A 23,685-nucleotide genomic window follows, 5' to 3' on the forward strand; every position below is an offset into this window, starting at 1 on the left:
AGGGAACTCTGCTCAGCATTCTTTAAGAACTGGAATGGAAAAAGAATTTGAAAAAGAACTGAATCACTTTATACCTGAAAGTAACACAACAGTGTTAGTCAACTATATGCCAATATAAAATAGAAATTCAGAAATGTTTAACCACAAAAATGTTATTTTGGAGGAATGACCATGGGATATTACCAACAGGAACTAGAAAGGCAAGATGAAATTTGAAATTATCAAATTATCAAATTATCATCTTCTCTGATTCAAGAGCTCCTTCTTTCTCTTTGTCTCTTCATGTAAAAGACAAGTTAGCCTGAAAAACCATTTGCAGATTTATCTTCTCTAGAGGATTTTTGGAATTCCTTCAACCAAGTAATCTTTTCCCATTTGAATATGTATCACATTTTGCTTAACTTGGTCCTTTCATGCACGTATGCTCAGTTGCTTCAGTTGTGTCTGACTCTCAGTGACTCCATGAACTATGGCCTGCCAGGCTCCTCTGTCCGTGGGATTCTCCGGGAAAGAATACTGGAAGGGGTTGCCATGCCCTCCTCCAGAGGGTCTTCCTGACCCAGGGACTGAACCTGCCTCTCCTGCAGTGCAGGTGCATTCTTTACCACTGAGCCACCAGGGAAGCCCAACTTGGTCCTTACCTTAGTCAACAATTTAGTTAACTCTTCCAACAGATGGAAAGACACTTAGAGGCTTACATCATTAAAAAATTCTTTAATTTCTGCAGCTCCTTTGTAAAATATTGTGTACCTACTCAGTGCCCATGAGATATCTAGTGAAGTCTGTTACCCAAAATAAAATCAGAAATCAGTTTCATCCAGAAAATTCAAAGTAAGAAGCCCTCACAGAACCCCCAGTCTAGTCTTTCAGTCCCCTTGATGCTATCAGTGGGTTTGCTGGCCTTCCTGGAATTTATAAAATTGGTGGAACATTGTTCTTAGCAGAATCCTGGGGCCAAGCAAAGCAGAAATGGTTCAATTCTTAACGACACCAAATTCAGTCCCCCAGTACTCAGACTCTTTATCTCTGACAAAAGACAGGTGGCCTGCCTGGTACCCCCAGTGGATATCCACTGGGGTAGATTGTCAGCTGCTTGAAGAACTAATTTATGGACAAAATTTGGGCAAAATGGTGGAAAGGAATGACATAACCGAGTGTTAACATTTTTATTTTAAAAAGCAGGATGCTATATATAATAACACTTTATGAGAAAATAAGATAGTATAATGAAATGAATTCCATGTTTTTAAATACAATAAGGATATAGAGAATCCTTTAAATGTGAGTTTATTCAAACTTTATTTAAATAGAATGCACTTTCATTGAGAGACTTAAGGGGTGATTTCTGCATTTCCCCAAATAAAAGCTCCTTTGCAAAGTTTTGCTTGTTTATTTATTTATTTAAATTTTACATCCTCAACGTATATTACAAGGGCTTAATATTTTCATTTAGAATATATGTACTATATTTGAATAGCTCTTTGGGCTAATATGTGCCAAGAAAGGAACATTTTCCTTTTTATAACCAATGACAAACAAACTTCTGACACAAAAAGGAATGGGGCTGTTTGTCTTATTCAAGTAGAATACAGTCTGAGATTCAAAACAGATTCTTCCTTGAAAAGCACAACTGTTTCCCATCCTCCTAAATAAGGAAAAAAGAACAAAATGTGAAAAAAACACATATATGTCATTCAATAATTCTCACTGGAGTTAAATTTCCCCCTGCAGTAGAATACACTAAATATCTGAGTCTTTTGCTTTATTCTGGCTATAATCACACAATCTGTTTAAAAATAAAAACTCTTTTAAAATTCTATTTTCTTTACTTCCTATCAGATATATTTTCCTTCCACAATAAATTTAACAGCATCAGATATACATGGTATACACATGTAAGTAGAGGAATACATTTATGTCCTTTAAAATTCTCCATTCTACACAGACACCTCCTTTCCTGTTAGCAGTATAGATATCCAGCTTTATTCTGGAATTTCTATTTATCTACTCATTGTATGGCAATACTCAGCAAAGCACATATCTCTTTTCCCATTTTCCTCTGAACCCAGAAATCCCAGTATAATATTTACTCAAGAGCTTCATCCATTTAAAACTTTATACAACTATATCTACTGTATTTAGAAGAGATTGACTCAACAACGCGAACGTTCACCCACACACATATAAGAAAAGTTTCCACCTTACAAAGCTAACTGTATTTAATATTTCTATATACCATAGAGCTTTAAGTTTGGAATGTTTCTTAAAATACATATTCTTCACGTGAAGCTGTCAGAAAATGGTGAGAATATCTTCTCTGATTTCAAAACTATCAAACTAGTTTTTAAAAATCACTTTCCAAACCCCTTGAGTAGTGTTCTTGAAGGGCAAGCTCATCAGTGTCTTTAGAAAGTGAGTTGGGGAGAGGAAAGTTTGATTCCTGTTTGAACATTTATTATTGGTACCAATGAATCCCACTGACTGAAGATGTAACTACAATTATTAGCTACATTGAAGGAAAGCTACAGCCCATTATTTCAACTATTGAGGTCGTAAGCAGGTTGCTTGATTTCTCTCATCTCACTGTCTATTCAACAGCTCTTCAGTGCACAGATTGTTAAAACTGATTCACAAACTGGTACTGCCTTCAAACTATGAAAGGTAGCCAGGAAATAATTGTATGCTGTCCTGAACACAAAATAATTTGTGCCTTCAGAGTATGTTTCTGACACAAAGCCTGCCGGCCCATTACAGAAAATTTTGTCATTCTGTGTGAAAATATTTATTACCTGTAACCATAGATACACAAAAATCAATGTGTGTGTTATGTAACATTATGTCAGTAATGCATTTGTTACTGCTTTGAGATTTCTTTTGGTCTAGATAACTGCTCTGCCAAATAACTTTTATTATACTAGGGCAAGTGATTGCTGTGCTACATTTGCAACTATAACGATAATTTTCCTGAGAATGCTAAATAATGTCTTAATTTATTCAAAAGCTTTTATTTTTAAAGCAATTAAACGTTTGTTGATTTATATTTACCATCCAATGTTCCTGAAACACTAAAAGAAAACGCTTTAGACATAATCTTCCAGGATAGCACATTGCCTGAGAGTAGTATAACAACATTCAGTTGAGTCTTCCAATCCAAGAACAAAAATTATAGCAATTTAATTGGAAATCCATAAGTCCATGTACAGGATTATGTTCAAGAATCACTAAATGCTATCTGTAATTCAAAGATGAATGAATCAATAGAAAAACAGAACTGAAAGTCATTAGTACTTTAATGCAGAATGGAGAGAGAAACTAATAAATCATGCATTTCAAGCACTTGTTTTCCTTATGGCATGTTTAAAAACAAAACATGCAACGAGGAGATGCAGCTCAATATGAATGAACAATACCAAAACTGCTCAGAACAAGCATTTAATTTTATATCATAGGTTTAAATGAAACACTTAAAAATACTACTGCATAATTTCTTCAAACAATCAGAGAATTCAGCCATGCCATGAAAAACTTTAATAACAATCTAGGGCATTATTTCCAAATAAATATTTGAAAAGTCATGGAGATGGGAGTGTGGTAGTTGAAAGGGAGGGTGCTAACTGCATGCATGATTGACTTCAAAGAGCTCAATATTATTACAGGGATCAATTTATACTCGAAAGGAAATGATACAATCATTTACTTTCTCAAGTGTACTTAGCTGACCCATTCAAAATTATAGACACCTATACTCACAGATGATCAAAAAAGCAAGAAATTAGCTATTGAGCTTTGATTGTGTTGCATAGCTTATTGTCTGTGAAAGGAGATTTTTAATTATAATTAATGGGTAATTCCTTCTCTTCCAGAGTTTTAGCCATCACAAAATTAATCATTAGAACCATAAATTTTCTTCATGATGCTTAATTAATTATGCATAACCCATTTCTCTCAAGCATCTTTTTCTGAATCTTTGGTGGGAAATACAGTTAGGCACATAGTTTCAAACATCTATTTGGTTACTGTTGTGATTAAGAATTTTCTTCTAGATTCACATGCAAAAGTGAATAAGGCTTGCCATATTAACACACTTTACTACCAAGTAACATGATTTCACTTATGTGTAGAATTAAAAACAAAACTAAACAAAATAAAACCACTTCCTACTTCTCAGCACAAGAAAACTTTACACCTGATATTTTATTAATAAATTCCACTCCGAAGCATCAAGAAGTCAAAGAAAAACTATTTAGATACAGCAAATAGACAACTATTTAATAAAACCTTTCAATTAAAAGTTGCTCCTCAAGTCATAGGCCAAAGATCATTGATATGCTGTTTGATTCTTAACGGGAAAAGTATAGCAATCTGCAATTATGATCACTGAAGCATTATTAAGTAGTGCTTATTAATAACTGGAATCACATTTTCTGTGACATATCCTTTTTTTTGTTGTTATTGTACAGATTTTTCTTACAGGTTAGTACATGGAAATTGGTGAAGGAATAGATGGGAGACATAAAAATCTATGGGAATGCATGCAACAAAAATATGCAGTATCACTTCATGTAAACTTCCGCTTTCTTCATGCAAAGATGCCTGTAAAAACTGAGACAATAAATTTCCTATTAGCTGAATTGTACATTAACTCAGTCACAAAAACTGTCAAACCAATTCCAAGATTCTACATGAGCAGGAGACTTAAACTTGTTCAAAGATTTCCAGCATAAGTGTTCAATGGCCCAATTATGACAATCACAGTGCCAGCAATGGAATGATACAGGATTACTCCTTGCTTCGGTTTCTGCTTCTTTTGACGAGGGAGCAGAACAACCCGGTTTTGGGAGGAGGGCCCATCAGCATTGGGGCTTGGTTCTTGTGTATAATTTTTATCTAGGGAAAAAAAGAGAGAAAGAGGAGGGAGTAATCCTTGGGTACAATACGAATTTCTGAGAATCTCTGTTAAGGTTAATCACATTGCCTGTGTTACTGAAACAGCACAAGCGTAAAATGTAGTTTCAGAGTTTCCATTATTGCAAAAATATTTTTAAGGAAGATATGAATTTAAACTATATACCAATGCTCAGGGAGCTAACAAGAAACCAAACTTAATTGAAATTACATTTTAAGTATCATACTACTTCTAACCTGGCTTGTATTAAATCCCCAAATTCCTCATTCATGCCACATGGTTATCTAGTATAATTTATTGACCATTAGTTATGTATTATTTATTTAAGACAGGAAAGGATGCACCATTATAGTACTCAGAATCTCAATTATAGCCCCACATCAAGATGTACTTGGTACCAAGGCAAGCCTTATTTACCCTGTTAATCAGATTGTTTCTCTCTTTCAACATGAACTGCAAGCCTTAATTTCAAAACAATCATTAAGAATGAAAGTCAAAAGCTAACGTGCATAAAAGGTCAGAAATGATGAACTAGCTTTCTAATTTGTTAATTAATTGGTAATAGAATAGAATCAAATATTGAAAAGCCTGCTTAAAACATTCTGAAAGACTGTTCTAAAGCTCTTCTTTTTGATTTCTTTGAAATAAAACTACGAATCACCTTAAATGAGACAACCTTAAAGTAGATTATGTCTGTAATTTTCTCTAATTCAAGTCTAAATTAGAGAAGACATTTTATGAATATATGCTATGCTCAAAGCTAATTGAAAGCAATTATCAAAGTGGCATTTTGTCTGTGACTTTAAGATACATTGTAAGATAATAAATGATTCTCATTATGTAATAAAAAGGTCACATCATGCCTTTGGGCTAGTGACGCTAAGAGTTTTTCAAAAGCAATCTGAGACATTTTCTTTAGAGAACTGCGACTAATATAAGAACCATCGCTTATTAAATATCAGTTGTCACCTGCACAGCACTTGCATCAGAGATGAGTATTTCTTTCAAAAAGAAACACCAGCTCATTACAAGCTGCAAAAATATATCTCTTAAAGTGCATAGCTGACATTTTCAAGTTAAAATGAATACCCTTCACTTGTCATTCACTAATAGCAATAAAAAAAAAAAAAGGATGTCACATGGACTGGATCATTAAAATTCACACTGAGGCTTTTGGGAAGTAGAGATCTTTCTAGACAGTCTAGAAAGACAGAAGTATGTCAAAAATCAGGATAAATGAGCAACTTTATTTAACTCTGTTGGAATCAGGTTATTCTGGGAAGATTCAGTGTTCTTTGTACTGTAAAAATAAATTGCACCTGTAAAAGGCCACCAGGTTAAACCAGCCTCAAACTCTCTGGATATCTGATTTCATTTGATTTTACTTTTGTTATCTTATTAACTGAGGAATCAATAGCCAGATACTTAAGATGTCAGAATGTACCTACCTATGTAGATTGAAAAAGATCTCAGCCAGATTTTCTCTCCTAATAATTCACACTTAGATTTCACTGTACCTCTTACCATTGATTTTTACACTCCTCTAGAGTAACTAATATACCATCATTCATTCATTTTATCAAATGTATTGAGCCCCTACTATGTTTCAGACACTGTACCAAGAGCCTTTAACAAATAGAAAAAGCACAAATCTCTACCCTCAATAGATTCTAGTCAAGTAAGAATCAGAAATTTAACAAGTATGTTCAATAGTGTTATAGATGCTGAAGTATGAGGCTAGGCAGAAAGGTACTATTTTTTAATGCTGAATATAAAAATGAATCTTCTTGTACAAAATGTCCTTTAAAAATGAATATGTGAGGATGCAGTTAATACATGGCACTTATAGAATAATCTTATATTCAAACAGAATATAAGAAGCCATGGTAAGAAAGTGAAGATTTCTGATTCACAGTTATTGGACTAAATCCTTTAGAGGGTATGTTACTATTAGGGTCTTTTGGAAAACAATATCATTATTACCAAACTATTGTTGTTGTAGGAAAAGAAGTATATCATGCTAGTCACTTAAAAAAGGTTAGCATCAATTTATAACAAAGTAGAACCAAAATACCACAATTTATTGTGTATGAGATTTTATTTGCCTTCTGTATTAAAATTTTTAGGTTATTTAGATTTTGCTTCATCATAGCTATCTTTTTATTAACAATATCTTTTAAAAGAAATCACATGTTACTATTCCTTTGAAAATAGAACAATATCTCACTAAGTGCTCTTGACACAGTAGGACCCTAATCCATGCTACTGACTACTTTGAAGTTCTAGTTCTAGTTTCTAAGCTGGATAATGGCCAGTCTTATTTTTAAAATCATCTATCCTCTGTCCTCTTAGTTGTTTAAGCACTTCTCTGGTCACACACAACTCTTTCACATTATTTCTGTAAAAACTGAAATCTGTCTTTTTGTCCATTCTTTATAAAAATGAGAAACAACTGGCTGTTTTCCTCTCAGGGAGATACCATGGAAGAAAGTTGCACTCATGAGATTTCTATTATGTATCCAGGCTCTTTGCATACATTGCCTCATTGAATAATCATAGATCTTTGAATATTTCAGCAGAAGCAAACTCTACTCCAATAAGGATGAGAATAATACCAGTCCAGTACCAGGGTGAACTGCTGGTTTTATAATCACAGAAAGCCTAGGCGTAGGCTTCAGAAAGCTGTTGGGACTAAAGTGTTACTTATGTTCAGATGGTTCGTGTTGGGGGACCCTGGTTAAGGGTGTCTCAATAGGCATGCAATAATGACTCAGATGCCTGTTCCAACTCCACACTCTTATATTTTTATTACTATTTTTTAAACTTGTTATCCATGAGGAAAACAATACTGAGAAAGGAGTAACATATCCCTCAAAGACATTAGAATAGATTAAATCTCCGCAGTCTGAAAACATAAACCAAACATTAGGGTCTCTTTGAGTGCTTCCATTATTTTAAGAGTTGGGTAGTTACTTAGTTGTTTCTGAATACATTAATATTTATTGAGCACCAACTATAAGCAAGAGAAGTTTGCAACTTGACTGTTTTGTTTGGAGGGAATCTGAGTTTATAACTGAGAGAGACCTGTTGGCAATCCTAAGCAATGGTGATGGGGTGCCTCAGAGCTGGAATGGCTGTATAAAGGTAGAAGTGTGAAATGTTAGTCACTCAGTCGTGTCGATTTGTGACCGCATGGACTGTAGCCCACCAGGTGTTTCTGTCCATGGAGTTCTCTAGGCAAGAGTACTAGAGTGGGTATCCATTCCCTTCTCTAGATGAAGGTCTAAGAGCATTGCTAAGATAAATATTGCCAGAATTAGAATGACGTTTTGTATAGTTTTTTCATTTCTACTTAGCTATTCCTTTAGAAAGCAACAGCATGAAAATCTCATGACTCTTTCTACTTCCATCTTCCCATGTCAGATTAAGATTGAGCATCTCTAAAAATAGAAAGATGAAAATAGTTGGTTTCAGTTTTATAAGTATTTAATATGAAATAAAAATGTGCATATAGAAACCAGATGAAGGATTACAAGGCACAGTTTTCTTGTCTGTATAGAACTTTCAGGGTTATATAGTATGATAGGTGGCCCCTATCATACCTTATAATTATAGTATTAACACTAATAATGACAAGATTTGACTCAGCGTGTGCAGACTATTACACTAAGTGCTTTACACAAGATATTCAGATGCTACCTGTCTCATCCTTCTCTTTGAGTTGCTCTTGACAAAAGTCTACTCTCATAAAAGTATTATTATCAAAGTACATAGAATTGAAAACCTATGTTCTAAAAGGGATAGAGGAGAGGTTTATAGCCTACAGTACATGATGAACAGTGTCTAGTTCACCAGCTGTTTGTGTTCTCTCCAAAGACTTTGTTTTGTTGTTGTTCAGTTTCTTAGTCATGTCTGACTCTTTGCCAACCCCATGGATTGTAGCACACCAGGCTTCTCTATACCTCAGTAAATCCCAGGGTTTGCTAAAATTCATGTCCATTGAGTCAGTGATGCCATCTAACCATCTCATCCTCTGTTGCCCCCTTCTCCTTTCGCCCTCAATCCTTCCCAGCATCAGGGTCTTTTCCAATGAGTTGGCTCTTCCCATCAGGTGACCAAAATACTGGAGCTTCAGCTTTCACATCTGTCTTTCCAATGAATATTCAGGATTGATTTCCTTTAGGATTGATTGGTTTGATCTTTTTTGCTGTCCAAGGGATTCTCAAGAGTCTTCTCCAACACCACATTTCAAAAGCATCAATTTTTCAGTGCTTGGCCTTCTTTTTGGTTCAACTCTCACATCCATCCATGACTACTGGGAAAACCATAGCTTTGACTATATAGACCTTTGTCAGCAAAGTGATGTCTCTACTTTTGAATACCCTGTCTAGGGTAGTCATAGCTTTTCTTCCAAGGAGCTAGTGTCTTTTAATTTCGTGGTTGCAGTCACCATCTGCAGTGATGTTGGAGACCAAGAAAATAAAGTCTGTCACTCTTTCCATTGTTACCCCATCTATTTGCCATGATGTGATGGGACTGATTGCTATGATCTTCGTTTTTTGAATGGGGAGTTTTAAGCCAGCATTTTCACTCTCTTCTTTCATCTTCATCAAGATGCTCTTTAGTTCCTCATCACTTTATGCCATTAGGGTGGTTTTATCTGCATATCTGAGGTTATTGATATTTCTCCTGGCCATCTTGATACTAGCTTATGCTTCATACAGCCCAGCATTTCACATGATGTACTCTGCATGGAAGTTAAATAAGCAGGGTGGCAATATACAGCTTTGACTTACTCCTTTCCCAATTTGGAACCAGTCCATTGTTCCATGTCTACCTGTAACGGTTGCTTCTTGACCTGCATACAGATTTCTCAGGAGGCAGGTGAGGTAGTCTGGTATTCCCTTCTCTTTAAGAATTTACAACAGTTTGTTGTGGTCCACACAGTCAAAGGCTTTAGTGTATTCAATGAAGCAGAAGTAGATGTTTTTCTGGAACTCCCTTGCTTTTTCTATGATTCAACGGATGCTGGCAATTTGATCTCTGGTTCCTTTGCCTTTTCCAATTCCAGCTTGTATATCTGGAATTTCTCAGTTCACATACTGCTGAAGTCTAGCTTGAAGGATTTTGAGCATCATGTGAAATGTGAAATTGAGCATGTGAAATGGAGTGCCATTGTGTGGCAGTTTGAACATGCTTTGGCATTTCCCTTCTTTGGGATTGGAATGAAAACCGACCTCTTCCAGTCCTGTGGCCACTGCTGAGTTTTCCAAATTTAGCTGACTTTAGTTCAACTAAAACTGAGGAAGAGAGGAAAGTCTTTCTGGATTCATCCTCCAGGCATTATTTGGCCCAGCTCATTGATATTTTCTTTCCTAGCTCCTTGTTTTTCAGCTTTGAATATTCCTACCTATTCTTTGTTGTGAAGAGTATTATTTTTCTTCCTCATGTTATAGGAACACCCTGCTTAACACCCAGTCTCTGTATGCCACATCCACCAAACCAAGTACTTATCAGAGCATCCTAATAAGATTAGAATGTGGATGGATCTATCTTCAAGGAATTATCATACCTAATACCAAAACAATATTTTTTTCATAACTTTACTTACATATTATCTAAGTATACCCTCCCAATAGCCCTAAGGAAGTAGGTGTCAACACCCTTATTTTATAATACAGGACAAAAAATTAGGTTCTGTAACCTGAAATGCCCCACTCAAGTCGGTTAATGCAAGGGCTGGGTTTGAAAGCTGATTCTCAAATCTTCCAAGCACTCCTTGCTGATTCCTGCTTCTGAATCTTTGTGCCAAGCAGTGCTCTCGAGAACCTTCCAGCAAACTTTGATCCCTGTCCTTCCCAGCTCAAATCACACATTATTTTGAAATTTCAGAGCACAATGACATACAGAAGATTCTAAATGTCCTCTGAAGCTGAAGCTCCAATACTTTGGCCACTTGATGTGAAGGGCTGATTCACTGGAAAGACTCTGATGCTAGGAACGATCGGAGGCAGGAGGAGAAGAGGGCGACAGAGGATGAGGTGGCTGGATGGCATCACCAACTCAATGGGCATGAGTTTGAGCAAACTCTGGGAGATAGTGAAGGACAGGGAAGCCTGGCACACTGCAGTCCATGGGGTCACAAAGAGTTGGACATGACTTAGCGACTCAACAACAACAACAACAACAAATGCCCTCTGAGAGGAAAAACGGGTCACTTACAGAGACCTGAAAATCAGCATGGCATCAGGCTTCTCAAAAACATTAATGGTAGAAGAAAACAGAGGAACGCCTTTAAACCTCAGAGGAAAAGTTAATTCTGTCTTAGATTTCTCTATGTTGGTTGATGTATCGATTAAATGCAAGGGTACAATGAATATATTTTCAGTCATAGAAAGATCTAGAGAGCTTGCCCTTTATATGCCCTTTAAAACATATTTGAGGGTGTTCTCCAGCAAAACAGATGTATGAGCTAAGAAAGAGATTCAAAAAACAGAGGATCAAATGGACCACACCAAGCATTGGCGAGGATGTGGAGCAACAAGAACTCCCATACATAGGTACTGGGAGGGCAAAATGGTACTTTGGAAGACAGTTTGGTGGTTTCTTATAAAACTAAATATACTCATCATATGATCCAATGTTTGCATGCATAGAATTTACACAAAAAAGTTGGAAACTTACATCTACATAAAAACCCGTACACAAATATTTACAGCAGCTTTTTTTATAATTGCCAAAACTTGGAAACAACCAAGAGGTCCTTCAGTAGGTGAATGGATAAATAAATTGTGCTGCATCAATCAAGACAAAGGAATACTGTGTGTGTGCGTGTGCTAAGTTGCTTCAGTTGTGTTTGACTTTGTGCGACCCTATGAACTGTAGCCCACCGGGGTCCTCGGTCCATGGGATTCTCCAGGCAAGAATACTGGAGGGGGTTGCTGTGCCCTCCTCCAGTAGCTTTTCATGACCCAGGGATCGAATCCATGTCTCTATGACTCCTGCGTTGGCAGGCCAATTCTTTATCACTAGCGCCACCTGGGAAGCCCAAAGGAATATTATTCAGTGCTAAAAAGAAATGAGCTAGCTAGCCATGAATGCACATGGAGGAAACTTAAATGCACATTATTAAGTGAATGAAATCAATCTGAGAAGGCTATATCCAACAAGATTCCAATTATATGACACTCTGGAGGAGGCAAAACTATGGAGACAGTGAAAAGATCAGTGGGCCAGGGGTTATGGGAGAGAGAGATGAATAAATGAAGCACAGAGAATTTTCATGACAGTGACATTCCTTGTGATGTTATAATAATAAGTATATTATTATTATAAAGACCTTATACACTTGCCCAAGCCCATGAAATGAACAACATCAAATGGACCCAGTGCAAACTATGGACTTTGAGTGAACACAATGTGTCTATGGAGGTTTACCAATTCTATCAAAAGTACCATTTGTGGGGGTAATTCTGTCAGTTGGGAGGCCATGCGTGTGTGTGGGATGAGAGCTATACGGGAAATATCTGTATCTTCCCCTTAGTTTTACTGTGAACCTCAAAGTGCTCTAAAATATAAGTTTATTAAAAACAACAATGGCAACAAAAAGAGGATCCAAGTGAGACCCTGATCTGCAAGAAACTCAGGAAGAAACCTGCAGTCAAGGGCTTCTTCCATATAAAGAAGGGAGTGGGGAAAATAGATTAATTGATATGGTGCAGTGTTTAAGAAATGAGAATTATTATAATGATGCTTTACAAAGAAAGGAAAAGAGATGATAAAAGCTCTGTAGGAAAAGAAATGTAATTGTGTGTCAGTAACTTGGTTCTATAGTTGATGACATTTTCATAATCTCAATCATTCTATGTTTTATATGGATTTAAATATTCTTTTTTCAGAAGCAGAATAGAATACTGGTTAAAAAATCAGACCGACAGGATCCCCACTTCCTGTCTGGAGACTTTGGGCAGATGACATTCATTTTCATTATCTATACCATAGAGATAGTGCCTATTTCATTGGTTGCTTGTAAGGACTAAATGAATCAATGCATACAAAATGCTTAGAACGTTATCTGGCACATAAAAATCACCCAGCAGATATTAATTATTAGTAAGATTTAAATGGAGTAATGTTACAAACCACTTTTGTAAAGCATAAACTAAGCAGAATATACCTAAAACTATTAAGCAAAAAAAACAAACACCCCCCCCCAAAAAAAAAAACTATAGCAAAGCAGATTGTTTGAGTGAAAAAAGTGTTAATCACTCAGTTGTGTCTAACTCTTTGTCACCCCATGAACTGCAGCCTGCCAGGCTCCTCTGTCCATTCGATTCTCTAGGCAAGAATACTGGAGTGGGTTGCCATGCCCTTCTCTAGGGCATCTTCCCGACACACAGATCACACCCTGGTCTCCTGCACTGTAGGCAGATTTACTGTCTGACCCACTGGGGAAGCCTCAATCAGAAGAGACAGCCAAAGAATCAAAGAATGGATCTGGTGACCCAAATGATGGGACAGAAGCTAGTCATTTTCCTTGAAATTCCATACATTTTGTTCTTTTCAATGCATACCTATAACTTTGGTACATGTATTTAACAATAAAAACCCTTTGGCAAGAAACAGCTTTTCTCTCTAGTGTTTTGGTTCTCCAAATGTGGTCCACAAACCAGGAACACTGACAGCACTGTGAGAAATGCAGTCTCCTAGTCCCACCCCAAGCCTGAATCAGATTCCACTTTATAATAAGATTCCCATGTAATTCACACACGCATTCACCTTTGAGAAGCCTTGGTCTGTGTGTCACTTGCTTCTCTTTCTAGGGGGGTAAGACCAGTAGGAATCTGTTGACTGGGTGAATAAATGAATGACCAGCACCTTCTTACACTCATTCCCCAAACGTATTGCTGAAAGCTAATATCAATGGAACCAAATAACCTAATTTAACTCAATTTTAATTAGCTTGGTTGTTCATCTACTAGGTCTAGCTTTTTTCAGTATAGTGATGGGGATTCCAAGTTGAACAGATACTCTTTAAAACATCACTGAGGTGCACAGAGTCAACTGATGGTAACATATGTAGCAGTAGGATGTGACTCACGTTGTGCTATGGAGATATTCTCAGAATGCAATGGGAACACAAGATAATGTCCTTCAGATCATGGGTGAAGGACAGGACATAATTAAACTGAGTCTTAGCAGTGAGACTCAGAAGCATGGCTTAGGGGCTGCATGTCATACCAGAAACAGGGAGATAAGATGGGAGGTGAATAAAATAATCTAGAAAAGAAGTAAACTGGATTTTAGTTGCAGCATTGGCAATGGGGACAGAATAGAGGGCAGATCTGAGAGATAGCAAGGAGGCACGTGTTGCAGGGTATGATGGATGCAGGGAGTAATCAAAAAGAGAAAGGTTCTAGAATGACTTTCATGCTTTTAGCTTTGCTTGTTGTGTGTGTGGTGATGCTTTTTCACAGAAAGAGATGTATTTTTTGGCATGAGTGAAAGGCAGTAAGTTGGTGAACTCCTATAGAGTGTGATATTCTAGAGGAGATGCTCAGTGTCTTTGGGATAGGTAGGTCTGGTGTTCAGAATAGAGAATGGGTCTTGAGACAGATTTGGATGTAATGACGCTGTAAATAACATTATCCATTGGAAAGAGATGACTAAAGGACAGATGTGTGTTTCAAATGTGAATCTCAGACATTATATTACATAATGGGGGAACATGGATATATAACAGTGAAGCAGGAAATTATATACTATGAAAGAATATGAGGACAAGTAACCCTCCCATGGATGGAGGAGCCTTGTAGGCTGCAGTCCATGGGGTCGCTGAGAGTTGGACACGACTCAGTGACTTCACTTTCACTTTTCACTTTCATGCATTGGAGAAGGAAATGGCAACCCACTCCAGTGTTCTTGCCTGGAGAATCCCAGGGACGGGGGAGCCTGGTGGGCTGCCGTCTATGGGGTCACACAGAGTCAGACATGACTGAAGCGACTTAGCAGCAGCAGCAGCAGCAACCAGGGAGTTAGGAGAAAAAACTAGAAAGAAGTATGATCAGGCAAACATTTCAAATCTGTCTTCAATGTGGCCTACTCGTTTTCTATTAATGAAGGTGAGACATTCAAATTACATGTTAAAAGATGCTTACTCCTTGGAGGAAAAGTTATGACCAACCTAGATAGCATATTGAAAAGCAGAGATATTACTTTGCCAACAAAGGTCCGTCTAGACAAGGATATGGTTTTTCCAGTGGTCATGTATGGATGTGAGAGTTGAACTGTGAAGAAAGCTGAGCGCTGAAGAATTGGTGCTTTTGAACTGTGGTGTTGGAGAAGACTCTTGAGAGTCCCTTGGACAGCAAGGTGACCCAACCAGTCCATCCTAAAGGAGATCAGTCCTGGGTGTTCTTTGGAAGGACTGATGCTAAAGCTGAAACTCCAATACTTTGGCCACCTCATGCGAAGAGTTGACTCACTGGAAAACACTCTGATGCTGGGAGGGATCGGGGGCAAGAGGAAAAGGGGATGACAGAGGATGAAATGGCTGGATGGCATCAACGACTCAATGGATATGAACTTGAGTGAACTCCGGGAGTTGGTGATGGACAGGGAGGCCTGGCGTCCTGTGATTCGTGGGGTCGCAAAGAGTCAGACACGACTGAGCAACTGAACTGAACTGAACTGAACTGAGGCTAGGCATGCCTCCATTTTCACCATGATTTGCATGTAAGTTATGTAAACTACTAAATTAATGCTAATTCTAAATCTAGAAATCATATTTGAGAGTTATATTACTGTAAGATGCTTATGCAATTTAGGGGTTGGCAAATATTTTCTGTAAAGGGCTATATGGTAAACACTTTAGGCTTTGTGGTCTATGAAGTCTCTGTAACAACTCAACCCTGCTATTGTACACAAAAGTAGCCACAGACTAAATGTAAACAAATGGATGTGACTATGCTCTAGTCAAACTTTATGTATGAAAACTAAAATCTGCATTTCATATACTTTTAACATCATGAACTATTATTATTATTCTTTTGGATTTTTCAACCACTTAAAAATATAAAAAAATATTCTTAACTCTTTGAGACTATGCAAAAACAGGTGACTGTGTAGATCTGGCTCAAAGATTAAACTTGCTGAACCTTGATGCAATTACAGTTAAATAATGAACATTAATTTAAAATTATGACTTAATGGGTCAATATCTAAAAGACTGCTTGACAGGTGGCTCAAAGAATCCAGTTGCCAATGCAAGAGGGACGGGTTCAATCCCTGGGTCAGGAAGATCGCCTGGAGAAAGAAACTGTAACCCACTCCAGTGTTCTTACCTGGGAAATTCTATGGACAGAGAAACCTGGTGGGCTACAGTCCACGGGGTCACAGTCAGACACGACTTAGCGACTAAACAACAACAAGCTAAAAGATGAATAAAAGTGGAAATAGTCTCATATGGCATCTCTTTGCTATACTGAGTGCCACCATTCAGAATTTATTCTGTGAAAATTCTGAATTAGAATATATACTAGCTTTCTCAATTTTAGTAACAGATCAACTGATCAAATTTGGCTTCAATGTTTAATCTCTTTATTGCTTTGCACCAGGGTGGGCTTAATAATATTGTGCTTCTTAGAAAGTATCTCAGAAGGTAGGATTTTCCTTTTTAAATATTTCCCCTGCATTTAGCCAAAATCTTCTTTTCCTGATTCATCTCTTTAAGACTTTATTATCACTGGATTTATTCAGCTACCTTAAAAATGAATGGGGTTTTCAGAGCAAAATAAATGCCATAAAATATCTGCAGAGAGAGCTTAATTTAGGAATTATCTGGAACATTAAAAGTTACCTAGCTTGATTCTGGAATAAGAGTGTCTCTTTCCAATAATGGAAACCATTTTGAATTCATGCGTGTAGCTGAGCCATATGACAGAGGGAATAAAGAGCATGCTAAATTTTTCAGGTCCATAACTGCCAAAAAAGCAAAGCAATGAAACATAACAATTTTCTAAAATCCCTGTGCCAGCTTCTTTATGATTCCAGCCATTATTTTCTGGAATGATAGTAATTTCCAAGTTTAATGTCAAAGTCTTTGATCTAACATCAAACTCAAAGAAATCACTGTGGAGATTTACAATGAAATCTCTAAAAGAATGGGTTTGAGAGGTTTACTTGCTGATTAAATTCACAGGAATTTTAAATAGGTATGACAATAAGAAAAGAGAAACTTTCTCCTGAAAGTGATGGGCTATTTGTCCACACAGCAGAGGAAATATTCATACCTGGGTTTGAAATCTCTTTTAAGGTATAAATTTGGTTTTCATTTTATTTCATCATTATAAGCTGGTAGCCAGGAAGGTCAATGACATTGTAAAAAACTGTTTTTATAATTTTCATGTCTTTGCAGAAAAATGATTTCACAACCTAACCTGGAAACTATTTTTCTTTTCAAGGGTCTCTCCAAATATTTGATCACATGGAAAAAAAGCAAAAATTTTAAAAAAGAACAAAACAATAAAATATTTCTCCTTGACTGTAACTGGAGAATATTAACAATATTCACAATTTTAGATTCTACTTTTCATGAATAATATTTTATATATCTTCTTTTATGTGGTCTTTTCACATAGCAAATTGTCACATGGATAAAGCAATGTACAGGTATACTTCCTGCATTTCATTTTATTGTGCTTTGCAGATATTAGGTAGTTTTTAAATACAAACTGAAAACTTGTGACAACCCCACATCAAGCAAGTCAATGCACACAATTCACACAATTTTCCCAACAGTCTTCATTCATTTCATGTATCTGTGTCACATTTTGGCAACTATCACAATGTTTCCAACTTTCTCATTATTATTCTGTTTGTTGTGATGATCTGTGCTAGGTAATCTTTGATGTTATTATTGTAATTGTTGTAGGGCACCATGAACTGTACCCATATAAGATGGCAACCTTAACAGATAAATTTTGTGTGTTTTAACTGCTCCAGTGACTGGCCATTCCTCCATCTCTCTCCCACTTTTCAGGCCTCCCTGTTCCCTGAGCACTACAATATTGAAATTTGGCCAAATAATAACCCTACAATGGCCTCAAAATGTTCAAATGAAAGGAAGAGTCATACACCTCTCACTTTAAATCAAAATCTAGAAATTATTAAGGTGAGTGAGGAAGGCATGTCAAAAACTGAGTCAAGCCAAAAGCTTGGCCTCTTGTGTCAAACAGTTAAGTTGTGATTGCAAAAAAAAAAAAAAGTTCTTGAAGGAAACCAAAAATGCTACTCCAGTCAACACAAGAATGATAAGAATGTGAAACAGCCTTATTGTTGAGATGGAGAAGGTTCCGTGGTTTGACAGAAGGCTGAACCAGCCATAACATTCCCTTAGGCCAAAGTCTGATAAAGAGCAAGGCCCTAACTCTCCACAGTTCTATGGAGGCTGAGGGAGATGAGGAAACCTTAAGAGAAATGTTTGAAGCTAACAGAGCTTAGTTCAGGAGGTTTAATGAAAGAAGTCATCTCCATTACAAAACAGTATGAGGTGAAGCAGCAAGTGCTGATGCAGAAGCCACAGCACACTATCCAGAAGCTCTAGCTAAGACAATTAATTAAGGTGGCGACATTAAACAATGGGTTTTCAGTGGAGACAAAACAGCCTTATACGGGAAGAAGATGTCAGCTAGAGAAAGTGAAAATGTTAGCAGCTCAGTTGTGTCCAACTCTTTGCAACCCTATGGACTGTAGTCCACCAAGCTCCATGGGATTTCCCCGGCAAGAATACTGAAGTGGGTTGCCATTCCCTTCTCCAGGGGATCTTCTCAACCCAGGGGTTGAACCCAGGTCTCCTGAATTACAAGCAGATTAGCACTGAGCCACCAGGGGTCAGTACTCATAGCTAGAGAGGAGAAGTCAATGCTCGGCTTCAAAACTTTAAAGGACAGGCTGACTCTCTTGTTAGGGGCTAATTCAGGTGGTGATTTTAAGTTGAAGCCAGTGCTCATTTACCATTCTGAAAATCCTAGGATGCTTAAGAATTATGCTAAATCTACTCCACCTGTGCTATATAAATGAAAGAACAAAGCCTAAATGACAGCACATCTGTTTATAACATGGTTTATGGATATTTTAACCCCAGTGTTGTGATGCACTGCTCAGAAAAAAAGATTCCTTTCAAAATATCATTGCCAATGCACCTGGTCATTGAAGAGCTCTGATGGAGATATACAATGTGATTAATGTTGTTTTCATGCCTGCCAACACAATATCCACTCTACAGTCCATGGAACAAGAAGTAATTTTGACTTTCAATTCTTATTATTTAAGAAACACATTTTGTTAGGTTATAGCTGCCACACATAGTGACTCCTCTGATGGATCTAGGTGAAGTAAACAGAAAACCTTCTGGGAAGGATTTACCATTCTAGACATCATTAAGAACATTCTTGATTCATGGGAAGAGGTCAAAATATCAACACTGCAGGAGTCTGAAAGTTGATCCAACCCTCATATATGACTTTAAGGGGTTCAAGACATCAGTGGAGGAAGTAACTATAGATGTGGTGAAAATAACAAGAGAACAAGAATTAGAAGTGGAACCTGAAGATATGACTGAATTGCGGTAATCTCATGATAAAAATTCCACCCATGAGGAGGTGCTTCTTGTGGATGGGCAAAAAAAATAGTTTCTGAAGATGGAATCAACTCCTGGTGGATACTGTGTAAAGAGTACGGAAATGAGAACAAAGAGCTCAGAAGATTACATACATTTAGTTGATAAAGCAGTGGCAGGGTTTGAGAGGACTGAGCCCAGTTTTGAAATAAGTTATCTTGTAGGTAAAATGCTGTCAAACAGCACTGATGCTACGGAGGAATTGACTGGGGGAAGGAAGAATCGATGCAGCAAACTTCATTGTTGTCTTATTTTAAGAAACTGCTACAACCACCCAATCTTTAGCAACCACCACCCTGATCAGTTAGCAGATGTTAATACCCAGGTAAGACCCTCCTCTAGCAAAAAGATTATGACTCACTGAAAGATCAAATATAAATAGTTGGTTTTTTTTTTTTAATTTAGGTTTACACTTTCTATTTTAGAAACATGCTATCATACATTTACTATACTACAATGCACGGTAAACATAACATACAAGCACTAGGAAACAAGCAAACAAAACAATTCATGTGACTTACTGTAGTTGCTTTATTGTAGTAATAGGGAACTAAACCTGCATTATCTCCTAGGTATGTCTGTAATATGTTAAAATCCTCTCTTTTAAAAAAATCTCCTCAAATTAGACATGTGCAAAGGTGTTCTGACTATTCAAGGAAATAAAAACAATAAATGAACACATGTAAGAATTAAAGATTTTAAAATTAAAAAAAATAAAAAAAATAATTAAAAAAATAAATAAATAAATAAATAAATAAATAAATAAAAAAATAAAAAGAACCACTTAAGCTAATGAAAAAAAAAAATAAATGATTAAATTTTATTCAGTGTATTTTATTAAGTTTTTAATTAAAATTTTAATTTGAAATTAGTAACCCATCTTGGGACTATTTCTATGAAATACTGTGCTCTATTCAAGGATAAAGAAGGTTTACTCTTGAAAACTTTTAGCAATACTGCATGTTACATTTTGAGGAAAAGTTTAGAATATGTTAGCCATATTTTCTAATTTTTAATGCACAAAATCAGAAGAAATGATGAACTAGATAGTCTTTCACAAGGGAGAAAAGTCAGATTCAGGCCTAATGAATCTATAGTTTGTATCCAAAAAAGAGACCTCTGACTGCTCTGGAAAGAAAAAAATCAAACTTTTCTATTGGTACAACAATGCCCATCAATTAAGAGACTTACTAACTTTACCCATTCTACAGAAATATATTTAATTTTGAACAAGATTTAAATATAAATGTCTACTGGTCCTTTAGAAAACTAATGACAAAATTCTGTTGAGTGCATATAATTTCATCACTTTTAGCATGTTCAACAGTCCCAGATCACATCAATAAAAATGCATAAGGTATTATAAACATATATATTTCTTATTTCAATTTCTGCCCTTTCATGTATTTGGACATTGTGTCCACTTTGGGTTTGGAGCTCCTACCCAAGAACATATCTATGAAAATACTATTATCTTCGAACTAAGCGGAAATGACCTTTTCTAAATTGAAACGGTGTAGATTAATCCAGGTTTCAAAATGAGAAATAAAAGAACAGTGTGGGTTTATTTCACAATATTTAAACAGAATGTATTAAAGAACTATAAAAAGGTGTAAGTCTAACTGTAAACATAACTCATTTGGGATAATTTTTAAAATACAATTCAGGAAGAAAATATTTAAAATATTTTTAATGTTTAAATATGTTTAAAATATTTAAACATGTTTAAAATAATTTTGTGCAAAATGCAAGCAAATCTAATTAGTTTGGCATCAATTAAGCTCTAACAATGTACTTCAGTATCTCTCCTAAGTAGAGCGATCTGTTTTCCCTTCACCCAGGTCGATTTGTGCACATTATGGTGTCATCATAATTTTAAAACATACTGAGAAAATGACAGAGCTGCAAAATTAAAATAAATGATTAATGGTAGTTTTTTCATGTTTTGTACTAATAGGTATTACTGAGACTTTAAATTAATAGAGCTGTCAGCCTCACGGATGTTACAGATCCAGCAATGAACCAAAATGGAAATTATATATTCCACAGACACCTAAAGATGACACTTTGGAATATTTTAAATTTTAATTAGTAGATGCAATTGTTTTGTTCCCTGTAACCACTGCAAATTAATTGGAAATTAGTCACAACCAATCCTTTTTTTTTTTTTAAACCAATCTAAGATGAAGAGGTTGGTGCTCTACACCTTAACATCTTTGTTTGCAGGCCAGAAAGCATACATGCAGTAAATTGTATTGTCAATTACAAAAACAACAACTGTTGTGAAATTAGGAAAAAATTATACACAGGTAAACAAAACTAATTAATGCATAAGTAATAGGGGAACACACAAAACAGTGCCACTAAACACTAACATGCCAGTCTTTGGGGCGGAGAAGAGGCTTAGAAATATAAATCTATGCAGGAGCATTTACCAATGAAGTCTTAGGTAAAAGGATGCTTTTAGTTTATGTTGTATTGAACTGCTTTTGGAGTCTTACTACCACTCATACCTTAAAAAGTATACCCACAAGAACAGCCATCTGATTATTCAACTATGTCTCCAGATGACAGAAGACTATTATTAATAGCCAATTTTCTTTTCCTCAAAATACCAAGATTTATACCCATAACAAATGAAGAATCTTAAGATTCATCCTTACTTTGTATTTAAATATTAAGTAAATAGTAATTTTCAGGTGTACATCCACCCATTAACAATTTTTCTCCTAATAATTTATGGGTTACCTCTTTCCTTTTAGCAACAAAAATACATGTTACCTTGTCTACTTTTTCCCTTTTCTAAAGTAAGCCCATTAGAACCTTAAGGTTCCTTAAAAATGGTGTATCTGCTACGGAGGCAAGTGTCACGTCACAATAGCTGTGTAACCTTTAATGAGAAAGTAGTTTTTTTTTATCAAATTTTCAAAATAAGACTTCCCAGGAAGTCAACCTGATGCATTAACTATTATTTAATATTATATGCAGAGTACATCATGAGAAACGCTGGGCTGGAAGAAGCACAAGCTGGAATCAAGATTGCTGGGATAAATATCAATAACCTCAGATATGCAGATGATACCACCCTTATGGCAGAAAGTGAACAGGAACTAAAAAGCCTCTTGATGAAAGTGAAACAGGAGAGTGAAAAAGTTGGCTTAAAGCTCAACATTCAGAAAACAAAGATCATGGCATCTGGTCCCATCACTTCATGGGAAATAGATGGGGAAACAGTGGAAACAGTGTCAGACTTTATTTTCGGGGGCTCCAAAATCACTGCAGATGGTGACTGCAGTCATGAAATTAAAAGACACTTACTCCTTGGAAGAAAAGTTATGACCAACCTAGATAGCATATTCAAAAGCAGAGACATTACTTTGCCAACTAAAGTCCGTCTAGTCAAGGCTATGGTTTTTCTTGTGCTCATGTATGGATGTGAGAGTTGAACTGTGAAGAAAGCTGAGCACCGAAGAATTGGTGCTTTTGAACTGTGGTGTTGGAGAAGACTCTTGAGAATCCCTTGGACTGCAAGGAGATCCAACCAGTCCATTCTGAAGGCGATCAGTCCTGGGTGTTCTTTGGAAGGAATGATGCTAAAGCTGAAATTCCAGTACTTTGGCCACCTCATGTGAAGAGGTGACTCATTGGAAAAGCCTCTGCTGCTGGGAGGGATTGGGGGCAGGAGGAGAAGGGGACGACAGAGGATGAGATGGCTGGATGGCATCACCAACTCGATGGACGTGAGTCTGAGTGAACTCCGGGAGATGGTGATGGACAGGGAGGCCTGGCGTGCTGCAGTTCATGAGGTTGCAAAGAGTGGGGCACGACTGAGCGACTGAACTGAACTGAACTGAAAGATGCTAAATATTATGGTGAAGTGATATCCTTTCCAATATGAGTTTATCTGTAAATGATTACAGGAAAACAGTAAAAATCACTGCTATATTTTCTATTAACACCTTGGCTAAATCTCAAAAAGATATCAACTACTATCCCAACACAAAATACCATGAGTTTAACTATTTTCTCTCCCTGTATGACTCAGAATAACAAGGAAGTTAGTCTAAACACTGAAAAAGAAGAAAATGTATGTATATTATTG

At 36.5% G+C, this 23,685-nt stretch overlaps 1 protein-coding gene across 1 annotated transcript in view; it reads right to left on the reverse strand.

Moving 5' to 3' along the window:
- Nucleotides 1-4,779: 4,779 nt before the first annotated feature.
- Nucleotides 4,780-23,685, reverse strand: part of DGKB (diacylglycerol kinase beta) — a 796,797-nt gene continuing 777,891 nt past the window's right edge. The window contains exon 25 of the mRNA XM_052638442.1: nucleotides 4,780-4,887. Within this exon, the coding sequence (XP_052494402.1) occupies nucleotides 4,780-4,887 (108 nt within the window). The remainder of the gene's footprint in view (nucleotides 4,888-23,685) is intronic.

Source organism: Budorcas taxicolor, chromosome 4, assembly GCF_023091745.1.
Source record: "Budorcas taxicolor isolate Tak-1 chromosome 4, Takin1.1, whole genome shotgun sequence".
In the NCBI taxonomy this organism is placed as follows: Eukaryota; Metazoa; Chordata; class Mammalia; order Artiodactyla; family Bovidae; genus Budorcas; species Budorcas taxicolor.